Source organism: Salmo trutta, chromosome 14 (genome assembly GCF_901001165.1).
Source record: "Salmo trutta chromosome 14, fSalTru1.1, whole genome shotgun sequence".
NCBI classification, from domain to species: domain Eukaryota; kingdom Metazoa; phylum Chordata; class Actinopteri; order Salmoniformes; family Salmonidae; genus Salmo; species Salmo trutta.
Window position 1 is genome coordinate 80,637,673 of NC_042970.1, and position 20,401 is coordinate 80,658,073.

Consider the following 20,401-nt stretch of genomic DNA (forward strand, 5'->3'; position numbering starts at 1 on the left):
TCTGTTGAAAAAAGACAAGTCATTGGTCGAACCGCCGAATATTAAAAGTATTCGTTTCACACTGATTGGATAACCACTTACACAAGGGCTTGCATAAAGCAACAACATTGAAATTGTATAAGGCAATTTACACAACGCATTAGAATACAGTAACCTTTTCACTGGAGTCCTGCTGAAAACGGATATAAGGTAAGATTTATGTGCAGTTTGAATGTAATTATCTATTTTTCTCCCAAACGAATAAACAGCAGCACACCCTCACACAGTAGGTCCATGTTCTGAAATAAGTGTTCATCTCAGTATTACAGTTGCGATTACAGTATTGCATAACTAACGACATAAAAATAGTATAGAATAAAAAATGTTGCAGGTGCATGCAAAACTCATGACGTAATCTTATGCAAGAGATATTCACTGCACGTATGGTTTTTCTCTATGATTGTTCATTGCATATTTATGGTAAGTCTTCACTTTTGTACACTGGTACGCACAATTTTCTAGAGGTAAATGTCATATTAGGCTCTTTTGGAATTTAGCAGTTTGAGGCTATTGTTGTTGAGTCTATGATGTAATGATATAAATGATACACTGTAGACTCGTTTTCTTTATTGTTCAGTGTGCTGCCTTCTATACCTGCTCTCACCAACCGATATTCTGCAGTAGCCTATGCTATGCATGCCCTATGATTCTAATGTTGATATCAAAATATGGTGTTTAAAACCATGTATTAACATGTAACTTTTTAAATATTTAACTAAAAGCCCATTTGGTGTCTGTTACAGAGTTGGGGAATTTGGATCAATTCCATTTCTATTCAGATTGTTGTGATGATGATGCTGCGTTGGTGGGCGGGTCTTCCCCTGCTCCTCCCCCTCCTGGTGCTGTGTGGACGTGGTTTGGCCCAGAGTTCCGAGCCCATGTTTCGGTCGGTGACTGAGACAGTCCTACCACCTGACAACCAGCACAACCCAACCCAGCTGAACTATGGGATGGCTGTTACAGATGTGGACGGAGACGGAGACCTGGAGGTGGTGGTGGCGGGGTGAGAGGGGAGGGGGGGTTAGATAAAGAAAGAGAGAGCCAGAGAGTTGGAGAGGGCATTCAAATGCCATCATTGAGTACAGTTTACTGGACCATAGGACTTTACAGGCTATGCATAAATTACCCAATATTCTCAACCTACACCCATTCTTGGGTACAACAGCCCTAACCTGGTCCTGAAGTTGGGGCTCTGGTCAAAGTAGTGCACTATCCAGGGAACAGGGCTCTGGTCAAAGTAGTGCACTATCCAGGGAATATGGCTCTGGTCAAAGTAGTGCACTATCCAGGGAATAGGGTGCCATTTAGGACTACACCTACCAATGTTCTCCACTACACCTACTAATGTTCTCCACTACACCTACTAATGTTCTCCACTTCCATTCTCAGGTACAACGGTCCTAACCTGGTCCTGAAGTATGACCGTGGTCAGCAGAGGCTGGTGAACATAGCGGTGGATGACCGCAGCTCTCCATTCTACGCCCTGAGAGACCCCCTGGGGAACGCCATCGGGGTGACTGCCTGCGACGTAGACGGGGACGGGCGGGAGGAGATCTACTTCCTCAATACAAACAACGCTTACTCTGGTAAATAACAATAATAACAGCACGTAAACACAAACACCATCAACACTAACAAAACAACAACAACAGTTACTCTGGTAGTCAGTAGTAATCTTCTTTTGGAAGGTCGGGCCACATACTCTGACAAGCTCTTTAAGTTCCGTAACGGACACTTCGAGGACCTGCTGGGTGATGACATCAACGTGCGCCGAGGAGTAGCCAATCGGATGGCAGGACGCTCCGTGGCGTGTGTGGACAGAAAAGTATGTAAACAGTCTATCCATCAATCCATCCTCTCTCACTATTTTCTCTGTCCGTCTGTGTGTCTGTCTGTCGTCTATATGTCTGTACCCCCCCCTCTCTCTAACCCCCCTCTTTCTCTCTCCTGTAGGGTACAGGGCGTTATGCTGTGTATGTAGCTAACTATGCCAGTGGAAATGTTGGTCCCCATGCCCTGATAGAGATGGACGAGGCAGCCAGTGACCTGGCCAAAGGCATCATCGCCCTGTCTGACATAGCAGCACAGGCCGGGGTCAACAAGTACACAGGTACTGGACAAGAGTGAATGGAAGAAATGTGTGTGTGCGCGCTTACCCATCTCAAACCAATACCTTCTATATTATGTATCTGTTTGTCTCCTCCCACCAGGTGGGCGTGGTGTAGTGGTTGGACCAATCCTGAGCCAGAGCAGCTCTGACGTGTTCTGTGACAACGAGAACGGACCTAACTTCCTGTTCCGGAACAATGGAGATGGAACCTTCACTGACATGGCTCAACAGGCAGGTGTGTCTAGGGTGGGTGTGTCTGTCTAGGGTGGGTGTGTCTGTCTAGGGTGGGTGTGTCTGTCTAGGGTGGGTGTGTCTGTCTAGGGTGGGTGTGTCTGTCTAGGGTGGGTGTGTCTAGGGTGGGTGTGTCTAGGGTGGGTGTGTCTAGGGTGGGTGTGTCTAGGGTGGGTGTGTGGGAGGAAGGAGAGATAATTGCACCATAGCCATGATCTCTGCATAGTAGTTGTGATAACAGTGATGTGGTTCCCCCTGTAGGTGTGGAGGACCGCTACCAGCACGGCCGAGGTGTGGCGCTGGCAGACTTTAACGCTGACGGGAAGACTGACATCGTCTACGGAAACTGGAATGGCCAGCACAGACTGTACCTACAGGACAACAACCAGAGATTCAGGGTGAGAGCGGGGATGGAGGGAGAGAGAGAGGGAGGTTGGAGAGGAGTGGGGGTTGAAGCAGGATGGGAGAGGGAGGTTGGAGAGGAGTGGGGGTTGAAGCAGGATGGGAGAGGGAGGTTAGTGTAACAGATCAAAGGGAAGGGAATGGAATGGGAGGGCGACTGGGGAGGGATGGAAACAAAGACATTAAACCTCTCTGTTCGCTCCCTCCTCAGGACATAGCCAGTGGGTCGTTCTCCTCTCCCTCTCCCGTGCGGACGGTCATTGCTGCTGACTTTGACAATGACCAGGAGCTGGACATCTTCTTCAACAACATCGCCTACAGAGGACACGCCCCCAACAGGCTCTTTAGGTACCTCTGACACCAACTTTGACTTGAACTGTGTGTGTGAGAGAGATAGAAAGAGTTTCTGATGTGTGTTGTCTGCCTGCTCCTCCAGGGTGGCCAGGAGGGCTGGTGCTGACCCCCAGATAGAGGAGCTAAACGTGGGGGAGGCAGCAGAGCCACAGGGCCGGGGTACAGGTAACCACACCATGCAGACTCATTCTTTTGGTCCCTATACAACAGCGGAGTCAAACTCAATTCCCGGAGGACCGTGTAGCAGCTGGTTTTGTTTCCGTGTCTAATTAAGACCATGACAACCAGGTGAGAGGAGATCCTAACTCGTCAATTACCTTCCTTTATCAAGAAAACTAGGAGCGAAAGTCTGCAGACACTCGGCACTCAAGAAATGGAGTTTGACTCCCCTTTTATACAAGATTAATAAAGTCTTCTTAAACTAATGTATTCTGTTTTTGCTAAGTATTAGTTAACATAAATTACAACAGACCTGGTTCAGGTGGTTCACCTGGTTTACTAGGGCTAAACAGGCCCTGTTTTTGATTGGCTGTTTGATGTGTTCACTCTGTGATTGACAGGTGCCACGGTAACAGACTTTGACGAGGATGGTCAGTTGGACCTGCTGGTGGCTCATGGGGAGAGTGCCTCTCAGCCCATCTCTGTTTTCAAGGTCACTCAGGTCAGTCACTACCATAGAGGTAGATAGAGGGCATATCTTTGTATCTTTACCATATCTCTTTTATTTAACTAGGGCAAGTCAGTTAAGAACAAATTCTTATTTACAATGACGGCCTACCAAAAGGCAGAAGACCTCCTGCGGGGACGGGGGCTGGGATTAAAAAATATATATATATACAAAAAATAACATAAATATAGGACAAAACACACATCACAGCAAGAGAGAAAACACTACATAAAGAGAGACCTAAGACAACAACATAGCAAGGCAGCAACACATGACAACACAGCATGGTAGCAACTCAACATGACGACAACAACATGGTAGCAGCACAAAACATGGTACCAACATTATTGGACACAGGCAAGAAGGTAGAGACAGCAATACATCATGCAAAGGAGCAACAAATGTCAGTAAGAGTGTCCATGATTGAGTCTTTGAATGAAGAGATTGAGATAAAACTTTCCAGTTTGAGTGTTTGTTGCAGCTCGTTCCAGTCACTAGCTGCAGCGAACTGAAAAGACGAGCGGCCCAGGGATGTGTGTGCTTTGGGGACCTTTATCAGAATGCGACTGGCAGAACGGATGTTGTATGGGGAGGATGAGGGCTGCAGTAGATATCTCAGGAGGGGGGGGGCTAAGAGGGTTTTATAAATAAGCATCAACCAGTGGATCTTGCAACGGGTATAGAGAGATGATGAGTATAGAGTGCAGTGATGTGTCCTATAAGGAGCGTTGGTGGCAAATCTGATGGCCGAATGGTAAAGAACATCTAGCAGCTCGAGACATATTCCTGACCCATCAGCTTTACCCTCTGACCTTTGACCCTGACAGGGCTCGTCCAATCACTGGCTGCGTGTAATCCCTCGCACCCGGTTTGGCTCCTTCGCCCGCGGGGCCCGGGTCACGGCCTACACCAATCAGAGCGGGGCTCTCATGCGCATCATCGATGGCGGCTCGGGGTACCTCTGTGAGATGGAGCCTGTCGCCCACTTTGGACTGGGTAACTTCCTGTTTACTTCCCATTTACGGCCTAATCCGAAATGGACCCTATGCACTTGTAGAGATCTGAGAGGATTTAATAGGTGCAGTCAATATGATAATTGCTCCAATTTCCTCTCTGGCTAGGAGGTGAAAGTTTTGCCATACTGCTTCTACCAATCAAATCCTCTCCGATCTCCACAAGTGCATAGGGCACAGTGGAGGCTGCTGAGGGGAGGATGGCTCATAATAATGTCTGGAACGGAGCAAATGGAATGGCAGCAAACATCTGGAAATAATTAGTTTGATGTATTTGATACCATTCTGCTCCAGTCATTACCACACGTCCATTCTCCCCAATTTAAGGTGCCACCAACCTCCTGTGCAGTAGACATCTTGTAGACATATTAGCTAGTATTTCTGGATAGCTTGTGTATTTATCTTCCTTTCTTCACATTGGCTCACAGGCAAGGACGAGGTCACCGTGGTGGAGGTCTATTGGCCGGATGGCCGTTCCGTGGCCCGCCCACTGCAGCCTGGTGATATGAACTCTGTGATGGAGATTGGCTACCCTAAAGAGGGGGAGGAGTCTGTGCTGACCCCTGATACCCAGGTACGCACCGCGGACTTACACCATGACATATGAACTATGACCCTGGGTAAAAGTTTCAGCCAATCCATCACCAGCTACTACATTCTTACCCTATGACAACAGTAGTTTTTCTGTTTAATTACATTGTGTGGCGATTTCTAACCGTTACATGATGACCTCACCGCTCGCGTTACGTGTGCTCACGTTCCAAAATAAACGGACACGTACATGTTATTCAATCATTGCATCCACAGTGCTCGCGCACGTCAATGAGTGTCTGCGTAAAAAGGCGCTAAAATAGAACTTGATTCTATTTGCTGCAAGTCCCGCCTCTCCCATCTCCCCTGATTGGTTTTTAGTAGCATATACCCACGTGGGTGATTGAAAGATGAACTGAGTTCCACACTCCAGTCCAGTTGGTGGTGGTAATGCACCTTGAAGTTGGTTGCAAACTGCCATATAAAGTCCAAAGAAGAAGAAGCCTGAAGGAGGAGAGATTTCTAGAAACTAACTCGGTTTAGCCTTTTATCTGTGGATTAATTGTCAGAGTAGAGGACCTTGTGTATTTAAGGTAAAATAACAACCCAATGTTTATATCCCAGGACAAATTAGCTAGCAACAGCAAGCTAGCTAAATTGCCATAAATGTTTAATGCTTTTCAACCGGTCTCCAAATTTAATATAGTTGGTTCAGAGTTCGTTTTGATATTTCAACTTGTGTGTGGTGTGGGTGGACAAAATCAACATGCGGACGCCCGGTGTAGTCCGCATGTTGGACTTTCTTCCAAGAGCATCAGATGACATACAAGTGTAGTTGATGATTCAGTCATTCTGTTAGCATTCAAAATGGTGGAGCTGGAAATGTCTTTGAACTGACGTTCTGGTCTTTTTCAGTGTGGGGAAGGATTCTTTGTCAAGAATGGCCGCTGTGCAGGTATGTAGATCTGTCTTGTCTGGCAGAGAATAGATGGAATATAACAACATTTACAATATAGTAAAACATACAGATTAATAAATTAAGTTCTGCTCTCTCTCTCTCTCATTCTCTCTCCTCTCTGGCCCTCTCTATATCTGTCTCTCTTTTTTCCCTCCTCTCTCTCTCTGCAGGTATATGAGGGCAGTGAATGAGATACCTTGAAGCAACATAATATATCTTGTCATCAAGATGATGTATACTGTCGAAGACCAATGACACTCCATATTGTTTAAGTCATTTGAACCAGTAGATTATCTCTGTTTTGCTTTGATCTTTCATGTGTCATCTTCTCTGAGTGTTACCTTTTTATTGTTCTACTTTTCTTTGTTTTTCTTGACAAGTCAAACTGTTCCCCTTTGCTATTTTATTTGTTTTAGAATAATTAACCATCCCTAATAAATCAATAAAACAACATTGATGGAATCCAACAATTTTTTCAAAGCACAAGATCTTATCCGTAATCAATTATTCCCATACCTTTTCCATCCCTCCATCTGACCCTTCTCCCTCACACTTTCCCCCAACCCCTCTATTCACCCTCCCCTTGTCTCACTACCTCATGCCTCACTACCCCCCCCCCCCCCCCCGCTCACCAACCACCCTGGCCCTCCCCTGCCCTGTGCCAGACAACAACTAGTGAATCAGACTCTTTAAAGAAAATATTTAGTTGATAAATATTTTAGCAACCAAATGTTTGTTGGGGATGAAATCCTTAACCCCCCCCAGACAACAACAACACCTACGGCCACTATAACTGTGGCCCCAGGAAGACGTGCCGGGGCCACAAGCCCACCAAGGACGGGAGGGCATGTGTGGGTGAGTAGAGATGGCAGGAGGGATAAAGAGGACTGATGATATGCCTGGTGCTCTCCTACTTCTCTCCCTCGTTCCCTCTCCTTTTACCTACCAACAGTACCCACTCATTACTCCCCTCAGACTAACCCTAGACAGTACCCACTCATTACTCCCCTCAGACTAACCCTAGACAGTACCCACTCATTACTCCTCTCAGACTAACCCTAGACAGTACCCACTCATTACTACCCTCAGACTAACCCTAGACAGTACCCACTCATTACTACCCTCAGACTAACCCTAGACAGTACCCACTCATTACTACCCTCAGACTAACCCTAGACAGTACCCACTCATTACTCCCCTCAGACTAACCCTAGACAGTACCCACTCATTACTCCTCTCAGACTAACCCTAGACAGTACCCACTCATTACTCCTCTCAGACTAACCCTAGACAGTACCCACTCATTACTACCCTCAGACTAACCCTAGACAGTACCCACTCATTACTCCTCTCAGACTAACCCTAGACAGTACCCACTCATTACTACCCTCAGACTAACCCTAGACAGTACCCACTCATTACTACCCTCAGACTAACCCTAGACAGTACCCACTCATTACTCCCCTCAGACTAACCCTAGACAGTACCCACTCGTTACCCCTCTCAGACTGACCCTAGACAGTACCCACTCGTTACCCTTCTCAGACTAACCCTAGACAGTACCCACTCGTTACCCTTCTCAGACTAACCCTAGACAGTACCCACTCATTACTCCTCTCAGACTAACCCTAGACAGTACCCACTCATTACTCCTCTCAGACTAACCCTAGACAGTACCCACTCATTACTCCCCTCAGACTAACCCTAGACAGTACCCACTCGTTACCCCTCTCAGACTGACCCTAGACAGTACCCACTCGTTACCCTTCTCAGACTAACCCTAGACAGTACCCACTCGTTACCCTTCTCAGACTAACCCTAGACAGTACCCACTCATTACTCCCCTCAGACTAACCCTAGACAGTACCCACTCACTGTCTCAGCCTCCAGTATTTATGCTGCAGTAGTTTATGTGCCGGGGGGCTAGGGTCAGTCTGTTACATCTGGAGTATTCTCTTGTCTTATCCGGTGTCCTGTGTGAATTTAAATATGCTCTCTCTAATTCTCTCTTTCTCTCTTTCTTTCTTTCTCTCGGAGGACCTGAGCCCTAGGACCATGCCTCGGGACTACCTGGCATGATGACTCCTTGCTGTCCCCAGTCCACCTGGCCATGCTGCTGCTCCAGTTTCAACTGTTCTGCCTGCGGCTACGGAACCCTGACCTGTTCACCGGACGTGCTTGTTGCACCCTCGACAACTACAATGATTATTATTATTTGACCATGCTGGTCATTTATGAACATTTTAACATCTTGACCATGTTCTGTTATAATATCCACCCGGCACAGCCAGAAGAGGACTGGCCACCCCTCATAGCCTGGTTCCTCTCTAGGTTTCTTCCTAGGTTTTTGGCCTTTCTAGGGAGTTTTTCCTAGGGAGTTTTTCCTAGCCACCGTGCTTCTTTCACATGCATTGCTTGCTGTTTGGGGTTTTAGGCTGGGTTTCTGTACAGCACTTTGAGATTTCAGCTGATATACGAAGGGCTATATAAATACATTTGATTTGATTACTCCCCTCAGACTAACCCTAGACAGTACCCACTCATTACTACCCTCAGACTAACCCTAGACAGTACCCACTCATTACTCCCCTCAGACTAACCCTAGACAGTACCCACTCATTACTCCTCTCAGACTAACCCTAGACAGTACCCACTCATTACTACCCTCAGACTAACCCTAGACAGTACCCACTCATTACTCCCCTCAGACTAACCCTAGACAGTACCCACTCATTACTCCTCTCAGACTAACCCTAGACAGTACCCACTCATTACTCCCCTCAGACTAACCCTAGACAGTACCCACTCATTACTCCTCTCAGACTAACCCTAGACAGTACCCACTCATTACTACCCTCAGACTAACCCTAGACAGTACCCACTCATTACTACCCTCAGACTAACCCTAGACAGTACCCACTCATTACTCCCCTCAGGCTAACCCTAGACAGTACCCACTCGTTACCCCTCTCAGACTAACCCTAGACAGTACCCACTCGTTACCCCTCTCAGGCTAACCCTGACAGTACCCACTCATTACTCCCCACAGAATAACCCGAAGTACGTAGTCTGACCTCGTTTTCTTTCTCTCCTCCCTCCTCTTTTGTCTCCCTTCTCCATCTCTGCAGCTGTAGCTTCGTTCTTCCAGGGGGTCCGCTCTTCCTCATCCCCCCCGGCCAGGGCCCCTCTCTGGATTCTCCCTCTTATTTCTACTGGCCTTCCCCATGGTCTGAATGGAGATATGAGGCTAAGGGCCCCTCAGTCACATGCCTCCATGGGGATTGCTTGACTGAGTCCCAAATGGTAGCCTGGTCAATATAGTGCACTACTTTTGACCACAGCCCTGGTCAATATAGTGCACTACTTTTGACCACAGCCCTGGTCAATATAGTGCACTACTTTTGACCACAGCCCTCCCACGGACTCCAATGATGCTCCAGGAGTGTCAAGGTCCTACTGGATGAACTTTGACATGTATGCTGGTAGAGGGAGTGACCCATGACCCCTCAACTATGCACTTCCTTTTGGGGGGGGCATGCTCAGTTGGACCAAATAAGACGTTTGGCAATCATTATCTGTGATGTTCTGGAGAATCAGAAAATGAATGGGAATGGAACGTTCAGGCATGTTGTCTGTAACAGTTTGAAAACTGTGTGATACTGAATGTAATCTCGGAAACCCAGAACTAAAATCTCACATAATTGCATCAGATGCTTGATTAGGTTCTGGGGAGAGATACGATACTAGAGAAGTCAATTCAAGGTCTATTCCACTGAAATGACATGGAATTCAAAGCCAGTGTTGCCCGGTGCGTATTTTCCTTGACAGTGAAAAAGAATGACATTCATGTTAAAATGGAGCGATGGAAGAGCAGTAGTTATTTATTAAAGTTCTTCTGATCGTGAGTATCAAACAACAAGCATTATGAAGGTTCCAGTTCTCTACTTTTGCATAAACATGTCCCAGATTAAAATAAAAAGGTAGACACTTCACATCAGGAAATAATTACATTTTGGCAGTTTATGGTTCTTTGGAGGAGGGTTTGTGTAGCAAAAAAGGAAGGAGTGTTTGTGCGCGTGCAGGAAGAATTGTTCATTACTTTATTTTACAGGGTCCTGGTGCAAGCTTTTGTTCCAGACCAGCACTAAAACACCAGGACCAGGATTGAAGAACACTATGTTAAAGGATGCTACATAGTCTATACAGGTAGCTGTGTATTTGCATAATGATGATGTAGGAGAGCTGGTGGTTCAGCACTGAAGACAAGAGGTTAGCTGGGTTGTGGAGTGTTTGATGCCAAGCTGCATTATGACACTGACCAGTGGATGGTACCAGAGCCATTTATAGAGGCTAAAATATGTGTCTCTGGATGGAACTAGCTACATTCATCTGTTTGCTACTAGGCCTATTCACAAGACACCAAACGGCAGAAAACAAACTGAAACAGTAGAGGGACTACCTGAAACTTGTCCAATAAGAACTGTTTTCCCTGGTTAAAACGTTTTACTACGATGTGCACTAATGAATGCAGCTAGGTGTGTAGTAGTCCATCACGGTTCCATGTCAACTGACACCCTATTCCCTATCTTGTACACTACTATCCTCCATACAGTGCACTACTTTTAACCAGCGCCCCAAACTAGTGCACTATAGGAGGATCTGTGTCCCAAATGGCTCCCTATTCCCAATATAGTGGGGGGGGGTTTCGTTTTTTTTACCAGGGCCCGAAAAAGCTGCCATTTGGGACGTAATCAAAATGCAATTTTAAATAATCAGTATTCCCAACGTTGATAGATTCGGCTTGATCTGCTCCGGTCCATGTGGTTCAGTTGTGATCGAGTGTTCGGTCGGTTAGCTCAAGTTTGTTACGGTCAGGGCCATTGTGGTTGCGGTAGGTGAGGCATACCCAGTCCACCAAGCACTGCTGTTGGGGTGGTTCTCTAAGGGACCAGGGTTGTAGAGCTCCAGGGATCAGGGGGGTAGAGGTGCCGTGGAGCCAGTCACCGAACACCGCGGTTGGGTGTAGTGTTCCAGGGACCGGGGGGGGGTGTGAGGAGGTGACATGTACCCGGTCACCGAGCACTGCTGCCGGACGTAGAGCTGGAGCCTGAGCAGGAGCCACTGGAGCCTCGGTCCTCATAGATAGAGATCTCTATCTGGACAGGATGGGGTTAAAGGAAGGAACACACTTCGATAGGGTGGGTCGATAGCCAGGGGCTGGGTCGATAGCCAGGGGCTGGGTCGATAGCCAGGGGCTGGGTCTATAGCCAGGGCCTGGGTCTATAGCCAGGGCCTGGGTCTATAGCCAGGGCCTGGGTCTATAGCCAGGGGCTGGGTCTATAGCCAGGGGCTGGGTCTATAGCCAGGGCCTGGGTCTATAGCCAGGGCCTGGGTCTATAGCCAGGGGCTGGGTCTATAGCCAGGGGCTGGGTCTATAGCCAGGGCCTGGGTCTATAGCCAGGGGCTGGGTCTATAGCCAGGGGCTGGGTCTATAGCCAGGGGCTGGGTCTATAGCCAGGGGCTGGGTCTATAGCCAGGGGCTGGGTCTATCCAATACACACACACTGTACAAGATCCTTATTCTTGGGAGCCCACATGTGTACTGTTGACTCTTCATCTCTCTCGCTCCATCTCTTTCTCCCTGTCTTTAAATCTCCATACATGTGCACTGTTCACTCTCTCTCTGTCTATATTGTTTTTCTTCATCTTTGTTTTTCTTGATCTGTCTCTCTCTCTCACACACACACAGAGCATCAGTAGTAGCTGTAAGGATACAACCCTCATGCCCCTCTCGATGGGGTCAGTGATGAGTAGACCTCGGGGGGCGTAGATCTTCTCATTCTGCTCCTGGATGTACCTGCCTATCTTCTTCAACACCTGGGGGGATTGAGAAAGAGGGGGGAGGAAAGGGGGAGAGGGAGAGAGAACAGAAAGAGGCAGGGAGAGAAATAAATAAAAGAGCGGGACAGTATGACAGAAAGTAAGGAACATACACTACCATTCAAAAGTCTGGGGTCACTTAGAAATGTCCTTCTTTTTGAAAGAAAAGCTTTTTTTTGTCCATTTAAAATAACATCAAATTGATCAGAAATAGAGTGTAGACATTGTTAATGTTGTAAATGACTATTGTAGCTGGAAACGGCTGATTTTTAATGGAATATCTACACAGGCGTACAGAGGCCCATTATCAGCAACCATCACTCCTGTGTTACAATGGCACGTTGTGTTAGCTAATCCAAGTTTATCATTTTAAAAGGCTAATTGATCATTAGAAACCCTTTTTGCAATTATGCTAGCACAGCTGAAAACTGTTCTGATTAAAGAAGCAATAAAACTGGCCTTCTTTAGACAAGTTGAGTATCTGGAGCATCAGCATTTGTGGGTTCAATTACAGGCTCAAAATGGGCAGAAACAAAGAACTTTCTTCTGAAACTTGTCAGTCTATTCTTGTTCTGAGAAATGAAGGCTATTCCATGCAAGAAATTGCCAAGAAACTGAAGATCTCGTACAGCGCTGTGTACTACTCCCTTCACAGAACAGTGCAAACTGGCTCTAACCAGAAAAGAAAGAGGAGTGGGAGGCCCCGGTGCACAGCTGAGCAAGAGGACAGTACAGTCGTGGCCAAAAGTTTTGAGAATGGCACAAATATTAATTTTCACAAAGTCTGCTGCCTCAGTTTGTATGATGGCAATTTGCATATACTCCAGAATATTATGAAGAGTGATCAGATGAATTGCAATTAATTGCAAAGTCCCTATTTGACATGCAAATTAACTGAATCCCCCCCAAAAAACATTTCCACTGCATTTCAGTCCTGCCACAAAAGGACCAGCTGACATCATGTCAGTGATTCTCTCGTAAACACAGGTGTGAGTGTTGATGAGGACAAGGCTGGAGATCACACTGTCATGCTGATTGAGTTTGAATAACAGATGGGAAGCTTCAAAAGGAGGGTGGTTCTTGGAATCATTGTTTTTCCTCTGTCAACCATGGTTACCTGCAAGGAAACACGTGCCATCATCATTGCTTTGCACAAAAAGGGCTTCACAGGCAAGGATATTGCTGCCAGTAAGATTGCACCTAAATCAACCATTTATCGGATCATCAAGAACTTCAAGGAGAGCGATTCAATTGTTGTGAAGAAGGTTTCAGGGCGCCCAAGAAAGTCCAGCAAGCGCCAGGACCGTCTCCTAAAGTTGATTCAGCTGCGGGATCTGGGCACCGCCAGTACAGAGCTTGCTCAGGAATGGCAGCAGGCAGGGGTGAGTGCATCTGCACGCACAGTGAGGCAAAGACTTTTGGAGGATGGCCTGATGTCAAGGGCAGCAAAGAAGCCACTTCTCTCCAGGAAAAACATCAGGGACAGACTGATATTCTGCAAAAGGTACAGGGATTGGACTGCTGAGGACTGGGGTAAAGTCATTTTCTCTGATGAATCCCCTTTCCGATTGCTTGGGGCATCCGGAAAAAAGCTTGTCCGGAGTAGACAAGGTGAGCGCTACCATCAGTCCTGTGTCATGCCAACAGTAAAGCATCCTGAGACCATTCATGTGTGGGGTTGCTTCTCAGCCAAGGGAGTGGGCTCACTCACAATTTTGCCTAAGAACACAGCCATGAATAAAGAATGGTACCAACACATCATCCGAGAGCAACTTCTCCCAACCATCCAGGAACAGTTTGGTGACGAACAATACCTTTTCCAGCATGATGGAGCACCTTGCCTTAAGGCAAAAGTGATAACTAAGTGGCTCAGGGAACAAAACATCGATATTTTGGGTCCAGGGCCAGGAAACTCCCCAGACCTTAATCCCATTGAGAACTTGTGGTCAATCCTCAAGAGGCAGGTGGACAAACAAAAACCCACAAATTCTGACAAACTCCAAGCATTGATTATGCAAGAATGGGCTGCCATCAGTCAGGATGTGGCCCAGAAGTTAATTAACAGCATGCCAGGGCGGACTGCAGTGGTCTTGAAAAAGAAGGGTTAACACTGCAAATAGACTCTTTGCATCAACTTCATGTAATTGTCAATAAAAGCCTTTGACTCGTATGAAATGCTTGTAATTATACTTCAGTATTCCATAGTAACATCTGACAAAAATATCTAAAGATACTGAGGCAGCAGACTTTGTGAAAATTAATATTTGTGTCATTCTCAAAACTTTTGGCCACGACTGTACATTAGAGTGTCAAGTTTGAGAAACAGACACCTCACAAGTCCTCAACTGGCAGCTTCATTAAATAGTACCCGCAAAACACCAGTCTCAACGTCAACAGTGAAGAGGCGACTCCGGGATGCTGTCCTTCTAGGCAGAGTTCCTCTGTCCAGTGTCTGTGTTCTTTTACCCATTTTAATCTTTTCTTTTTATTGGCCAGTCTGAGATATGGCTTTTTCTTTGCAACTCTGCCTAGAAGGCCAGACCCCTGGAGTCGCCCCTTCACTGTTGACGTTGAGACTGGTGTTTTGGGCCTCAGGTTCTACTATGTGGTTCTACTGTGGTCGTAATGTTTCTACTGTGTGGTTCTACTGTGGTCGTAATGTTTCTACTGTGTGGTTCTACTGTGGTCGTAATGTTTCTACTGTGTGGTTCTACTGTGTTCGTAATGTGTTTCTATTGTGTGGTTCTACTGTGATGTTCTGCTGTAGTGTTCTAGTGTTCTACTATGTGGCTCTAGTGTGGTGGTTCTACTGTGTGGTTCTAGTGTGTGGTTCTACTGTGTTTATATTGTGGTCTTACTGAAGTTCTACTGTGTTTATATTGTGGTGGTTTAGCCTGGTCTCACCTTCTCATAGCGTGTCTCCATACAGAGGAAGATGAGGTAGGCTGTAGCGCAGGCCAGACATCCCTCCAGGTAGGACTGGCCTCCCATCTTCTCTGCCTCCGCATAGTAGATATTCAACCTTTTCACTGTGTCCTCAAACAACGGCCGCTCAATCTGACAGAGACACACTCAGTTAGCTGTCTTTTCAGCCATTAGTGTGTGTGTGTGTGTGTGTGGTGTGTGTGTGTGTGTGGTGTGTGTGTGGTGTGTGTGTGTGTGTGTGTGTGGTGTGTGGTGTGTGTGTGTGGTGTGTGTGTGTGTGTGTGTGGTGTGTGTGTGTGTGTGTGGTGTGTGTGTGTGTGGTGTGTGTGTGTGTGGTGTGTGTGTGTGTGGTGTGTGTGGTGTGTGTGTGGTGTGTGTGTGTATGTGGTGTGTGTGTGGTATGTGGTGTGTGTGTGTGTGTGGTGTGTGTGTGTGTGTGTGTGTGTGTGTGTGTGTGTGTGTGTGTGTGTGTGTGTGTGTGTGTGTGTGTGTGTGTGTGTGTGTGTGTGTGTGTGTGTGTGTGTGTGTGTGTGTTTGACTACCCACCCTGCTCTCCAGCTCAGAAGGGAACTTGGTCTGGAAGCGGCAGATGGTCCCTTCACTGTAGTCTCTCTGCAGGAACACCTTGTTGGCCAGAGATGCACTGTGCCTCAACTCTTGGAGGTTATGGAACTACAGGGCACACACACACCCACCCACCCATATTTGGGGAGAGAGAGAGGAGAGAGAAAGGGGTGTGAGGAAGAGAGGGGGGCGAGAGAGAGATTGTGGATAGAATTGTAATATGGATTAACTTTCTGGTTCTGAGGAAGCAGTGTGTATGACTCACCATGAGAATAAAACTAAACTGCTCATTCGCTCTCTCTCTCACACACACATCCTCTCTGTTCAAGAGGTAATGTATACAAACAGTGGCTGATGTAGTCTTTAGAGGTATACGATGATAGAGGAGAGGTGTTCAATCAAAGTCTGTCTGGCGGTCCGTTGGATCACGGCCCAGACACACTATCTCTCCTCTCTCTCTAACTGGTCTTCTCTCTCTGTAGCTCTCTCCTTTCTTCTCTCCCTTCCCCCTCTCTCTTCTCTCTCTGTACCTCTCTCCTTTCTTCTCTCCCTTCCCCCTCTCTCTTCTCTCTCTGTAGCTCTCTCCTTTCTTCTCTCCCTTCCCCCTCTCTCTTCTCTCTCTGTACCTCTCTCCTTTCTTCTCTCCCTTCCCCCTCTCTCTTCTCTCTCTGTACCTCTCTCCTTTCTTCTCTCCCTTCCCCCTCTCTCTTCTCTCTCTGTAGCTCTCTCCTTTCTTCTCTCCCTTCCCCCTCTCTCTTCTCTCTCTCTCCTTTCTTCTCTCCCTTCCCCCTCTTCTCTCTCGCTTCTTTCTTTTCTCCCTTCTCTCTCTGTAGCTCTCTCCTTTCTTCTCTCCCTTCCCCCTCTTCTCTCTCTCTCCTTTCTTCTCTCCCTTCCCCTCTTTTCTCTCTCTGTAGCTCTCTCCTTTCTTCTCTCCCTTCCCCCTCTCTCTCCTTCTCTCCATTCCCCTCTTCTCTCTCTCTCCCTTCTCCTCTCTCTTCTCTCTCTCTTTCCTTTCTTCTCTCCCCCTCCTCTCACTCCTCTCTCTGTAGCTTTTTGTCTACCTCTCTCTCTCTCTCTCTCTCTCTCTCTCCTGACCATGCACACTGCTACAGCAGCCGGATCATGGAATTGAGCCAAGAGAAGAAGGCCCAACATCACAGAACAGCTCACAACAAATCAATCTCTGTAAGAACAGGGTTAGAAGGCTCAATAGGCCAACGATGGCACCAAATGGCCGTTTCCCCCCCCATAAAGAAGCTCGATGTCCATAGTTGTGGACTTAGGCGTGGGGGAGGTGTGTAGACCAGTCTAGTTTCTTGCTTTGGGAAACTAGTTTGGGCTGTTATGGTTCGTCAAGCTTGTTTCCCCAATGTGTCGCTGAATGAAAGGCAATAAAAAAGGCATTTGGACCGAATAACGGAAATGAAAAGATCCGTCTAAATGCGGAGATTTTCTCTCCTTGGCCTCAATGGGTTGCTGTCCACGGTGCTGATATCTCTTTAATCGGTTTCAGCACTAGCACGGGCCAGCCTGCCTATACCGGATTAACGGCGGAACACTAGAGACAAAAAAATAAGAGCTCTGCTTTCACCAAAACAGCTTAACGGAGCGAGGATTGCTTGTTTATCCCGGTTCTCGTGCACAAGTTGTAGCATAGCCTGCCCTGGAAATGCTGTTTGTGCTACAAAGATAATTCCTCTAACTAACCTCTATTCAGGCACGTAGCCTTCTACACCTTTAATATGGCAATATAATGATATAGGGATTATATGATATTCACATACCATGTCGGTCAGGGGGACCGAAGAACTGTTAAAATGACAAGGCTTCCATTTCTAATCAAAGCAGACGATTTATTTGCCCAAATGAACCTGCCTGCCTGACCCGTTTGAGCAAATGTTATATTCGAAATTAACTTTTTATACGTAAATAAACAACTGTTGTGTTGATTTCTATCGTTGCTGGGTAACAGAGATTGAAATGATTGTATGCTGCACAATCCTTTCTACCATAGGGCTAACCTTGCTGTTACTGACAAAGCCATTCAAACGGTTCAGAATATAGGTTACAACTCTCTCCACAAGGCTACCTGCTCATATGAAAGACAATATAACCATATGCCCATAGAGGTAAAGGGAAAGACATAGGCTAAATAAGAGGATAGATTATTCTATTCATTCTCACCTCTGTCGCCATGTTTCCATCTGGCGGCGTAAGGCTACTAAGACGAGTCCCGGAGCTCCAAGCGCTTTACTGGGACACGGGGACGGGTTGGAGGGCGGGAGGAAGAGACTGAGGGGGAGGAGAGGAGGATGAGAGGAGGGGTAGGGTGGGGCAGACAGCGGCGGGGGTTGGGAGGACCTCACACGAGGGGGTAGGGCGCGGGGCGTGGTCTATATATCATTGCGTAGCACTAGTGTACAGTCGTGGCCAAAAGTTTTGAGAATGACACAAATATTAATTTCCACAAAGTTTGCTGCTACAGTAGTGTCTTTAGATATTTTTGTCAGATGTTAAGATGGAATACTGAAGTATAATTACAAGAATTTCATAAGCGTCAAAGGCTTTTATTGACAATTACATGAAGTTGATGCAAAGAGTCAATATTTGCAGTGTTGACCCTTCTTTTTCAAGACCTCTGCAATCCGCCCTGGCATGATGTCAATTAACTTCTGGGCCACATCCTGACTGATGGCAGCCTATTCTTGCATAATCAATGCTTGGAGTTTGTCAGAATTTGTGGGGTTTTGTTTGTCCACCCACCTCTTGAGGATTGACCACAAGTTCTCAATGGGATTTAGGTCTGGGGAGTTTCCTGGCCATGGACCCAAAATATTGATGTTTTTTGTTTCCCGAGCCACTTAGTTATCACCTTTGCCTTAAGGCAAGGTGCTCCATCATGCTGGAAAAGGCATTGTTCGTCACCAAACTGTTCCTGGACGGTTGGGAGAAGTTGCTCTAGGAGGATGTGTTGGTACCATTCTTTATTCATGGCTGTGTTCTGAGGCAAAATTGTGAGTGAGCCCACTCCCTTGGCTGAGAAGCAACCCCACACATGAATAGTCTCAGGATGTTTTACTGTTGGCATGACACAGGACTGATGGTAGCGCTCACCTTGTCTTCTCCGGACAAGCTTTTTTCCGGATGCCCCAAACAATCGGATAGGGGATTCATCAGAGAAAATGACTTTACCCCAGTCCTCAGCAGTCCAATCCCTGTACCTTTTGCAGAATATCAGTCTGTCCCTGATGTTTTTCCCGGAGAGAAGTGGCTTCTTTGCTGCCCTTCTTGACACCAGGCCATCCTCCAAAAGTCTTTGCCTCACTGTGCGTGCAGATGCACTCACATCTGCCTCCTGCCATTCCTGAGCAAGCTCTGTACTGGTGGTGCCCTGATCCCGCAGCTGAATCAACTTTAGGAGACGGTCCTGGCGCTTGCTGGACTTTCTTGGATGCCCTGAAGCCTTCTTCACAACAATTGAACCGCTCTCCTTGAAGTTCTTGATGATCCGATAAATGGTTGATTTAGGTGCAATCTTACTGGCAGCAATATCCTTGCCTGTGAAGCCCTTTTTGTGCAAAGCAATGATGATGGCACGTGTTTCCTTGCAGGTACCCATGGTTGACAGAGGAAGAATAATGATTCCAAGAACCACCCTCCTTTTGAAGCTTCCAGTCTGTTATTTGAACTCAATCAGCATGACAGAGTGATCTCCAGCCTTGTCCTCGTCAACACGCACACCTGTGTTAACGAGAGAATCACTGACATGTCAGCTGGTCCTTTTGTGGCAGGGCTGAAATGCAGTGGAAATGTTTTTGGGGATTCAGTTCATTTGCATGGCAAAGAGGGACTTTGCAATTAATTGCAATTCACTCTTCATAACATTCTGGAGTATATGCAACTTGCCATCATACAAACTGAGGCAGCAGACTTTGTGAAAATGTATATTTGTGTCATTCTCAAAACTTTTGGCTACGACTGTACATTCCTCTTCTTGTTTCCTTTCCTTCTGGTATTACAAACTGACTTGAGGAGATAGGAAAGGTGGAAACAATATGGAGGAAGACATGTTAAAGTAAGGAAGACAACATAGTAAGGAAAGGAGACAAGGAATGTAAGGAAGCTACTTCAGACTATTGAGATTCACCCTGGGTTGTGAGGAGAGGATTGGAGAGGAACCTGGATCCTTCTGGCATGTGGTGGATCTGGGTTGTGAGGAGAGGAACCTGGAGCCTTCTAGCATGTGGTGTATTTAGTTTGAGTAGTGACCATAGAGTTAGATAGAGGACTCTAGTGCCCAAAAGCCTGTTTTAGCATGGGCAGCGCCATTGAGGACCATTCTGAAGTAGTCAACTGGGTGTGACTTCCAATGGGTTAAGGAAGGTTCACGAGTTCATCCAGGTCACCACAAGGGATCAGCCAATGAATTATACTCCTGAGCAAGCACTCCATAACTGCAGGTGGCAGTAAATCACCAACCTTGGCTTTATATCTGTTCAAACAACACAATGCAAGTGGCAGTGTGCACCCTTTCAGTTTGTTTACCAACTCATAGAAGTAGTAGATGAAGAATGGACTACTTCAAAATGGAGATGACCTCTATGGCGCTGCTTAGCTCTCAGACGCCATAATGGGACAGATACAATGTCTACCTAAGTCTACGGTAGTGAAACGCCAACAGATGCACCAAACCTGCAGGGCACACTCTTTTTAAATGTTTTATTTTT

General features: G+C 46.7%; 2 protein-coding genes across 2 annotated transcripts; one reads left to right on the plus strand and one right to left on the minus strand.

Annotated features, from left to right (window-relative positions):
- Nucleotides 1–76: 76 nt before the first annotated feature.
- On the plus strand, nucleotides 77–6,759 carry LOC115147574 (cartilage acidic protein 1). The gene is made up of 14 exons (XM_029689829.1): nucleotides 77–189; nucleotides 783–1,042; nucleotides 1,429–1,625; nucleotides 1,728–1,864; nucleotides 1,993–2,149; nucleotides 2,250–2,384; nucleotides 2,642–2,778; nucleotides 2,994–3,130; nucleotides 3,219–3,301; nucleotides 3,697–3,797; nucleotides 4,631–4,799; nucleotides 5,245–5,390; nucleotides 6,263–6,302; nucleotides 6,476–6,759. The coding sequence occupies exons 2-14, from the start codon at nucleotides 828–830 to the stop codon at nucleotides 6,481–6,483; spliced, it is 1,662 nt and encodes a 553-aa protein (XP_029545689.1). The 5' UTR covers nucleotides 77–189; nucleotides 783–827; the 3' UTR covers nucleotides 6,484–6,759.
- Nucleotides 6,760–10,162: 3,403 nt separating this feature from the next.
- LOC115147576 (golgin subfamily A member 7B) lies at nucleotides 10,163–17,987 on the minus strand. The gene is made up of 5 exons (XM_029689830.1): nucleotides 17,859–17,987; nucleotides 15,657–15,782; nucleotides 15,090–15,242; nucleotides 12,081–12,182; nucleotides 10,163–11,461 (listed from the first exon to the last, which is right to left on the minus strand). Exons 1-5 carry the CDS (start codon nucleotides 17,868–17,870, stop codon nucleotides 11,378–11,380), a joined length of 477 nt encoding a protein of 158 aa, XP_029545690.1. The 5' UTR covers nucleotides 17,871–17,987; the 3' UTR covers nucleotides 10,163–11,377.
- Between the last annotated feature and the right edge of the window lie 2,414 nt (nucleotides 17,988–20,401).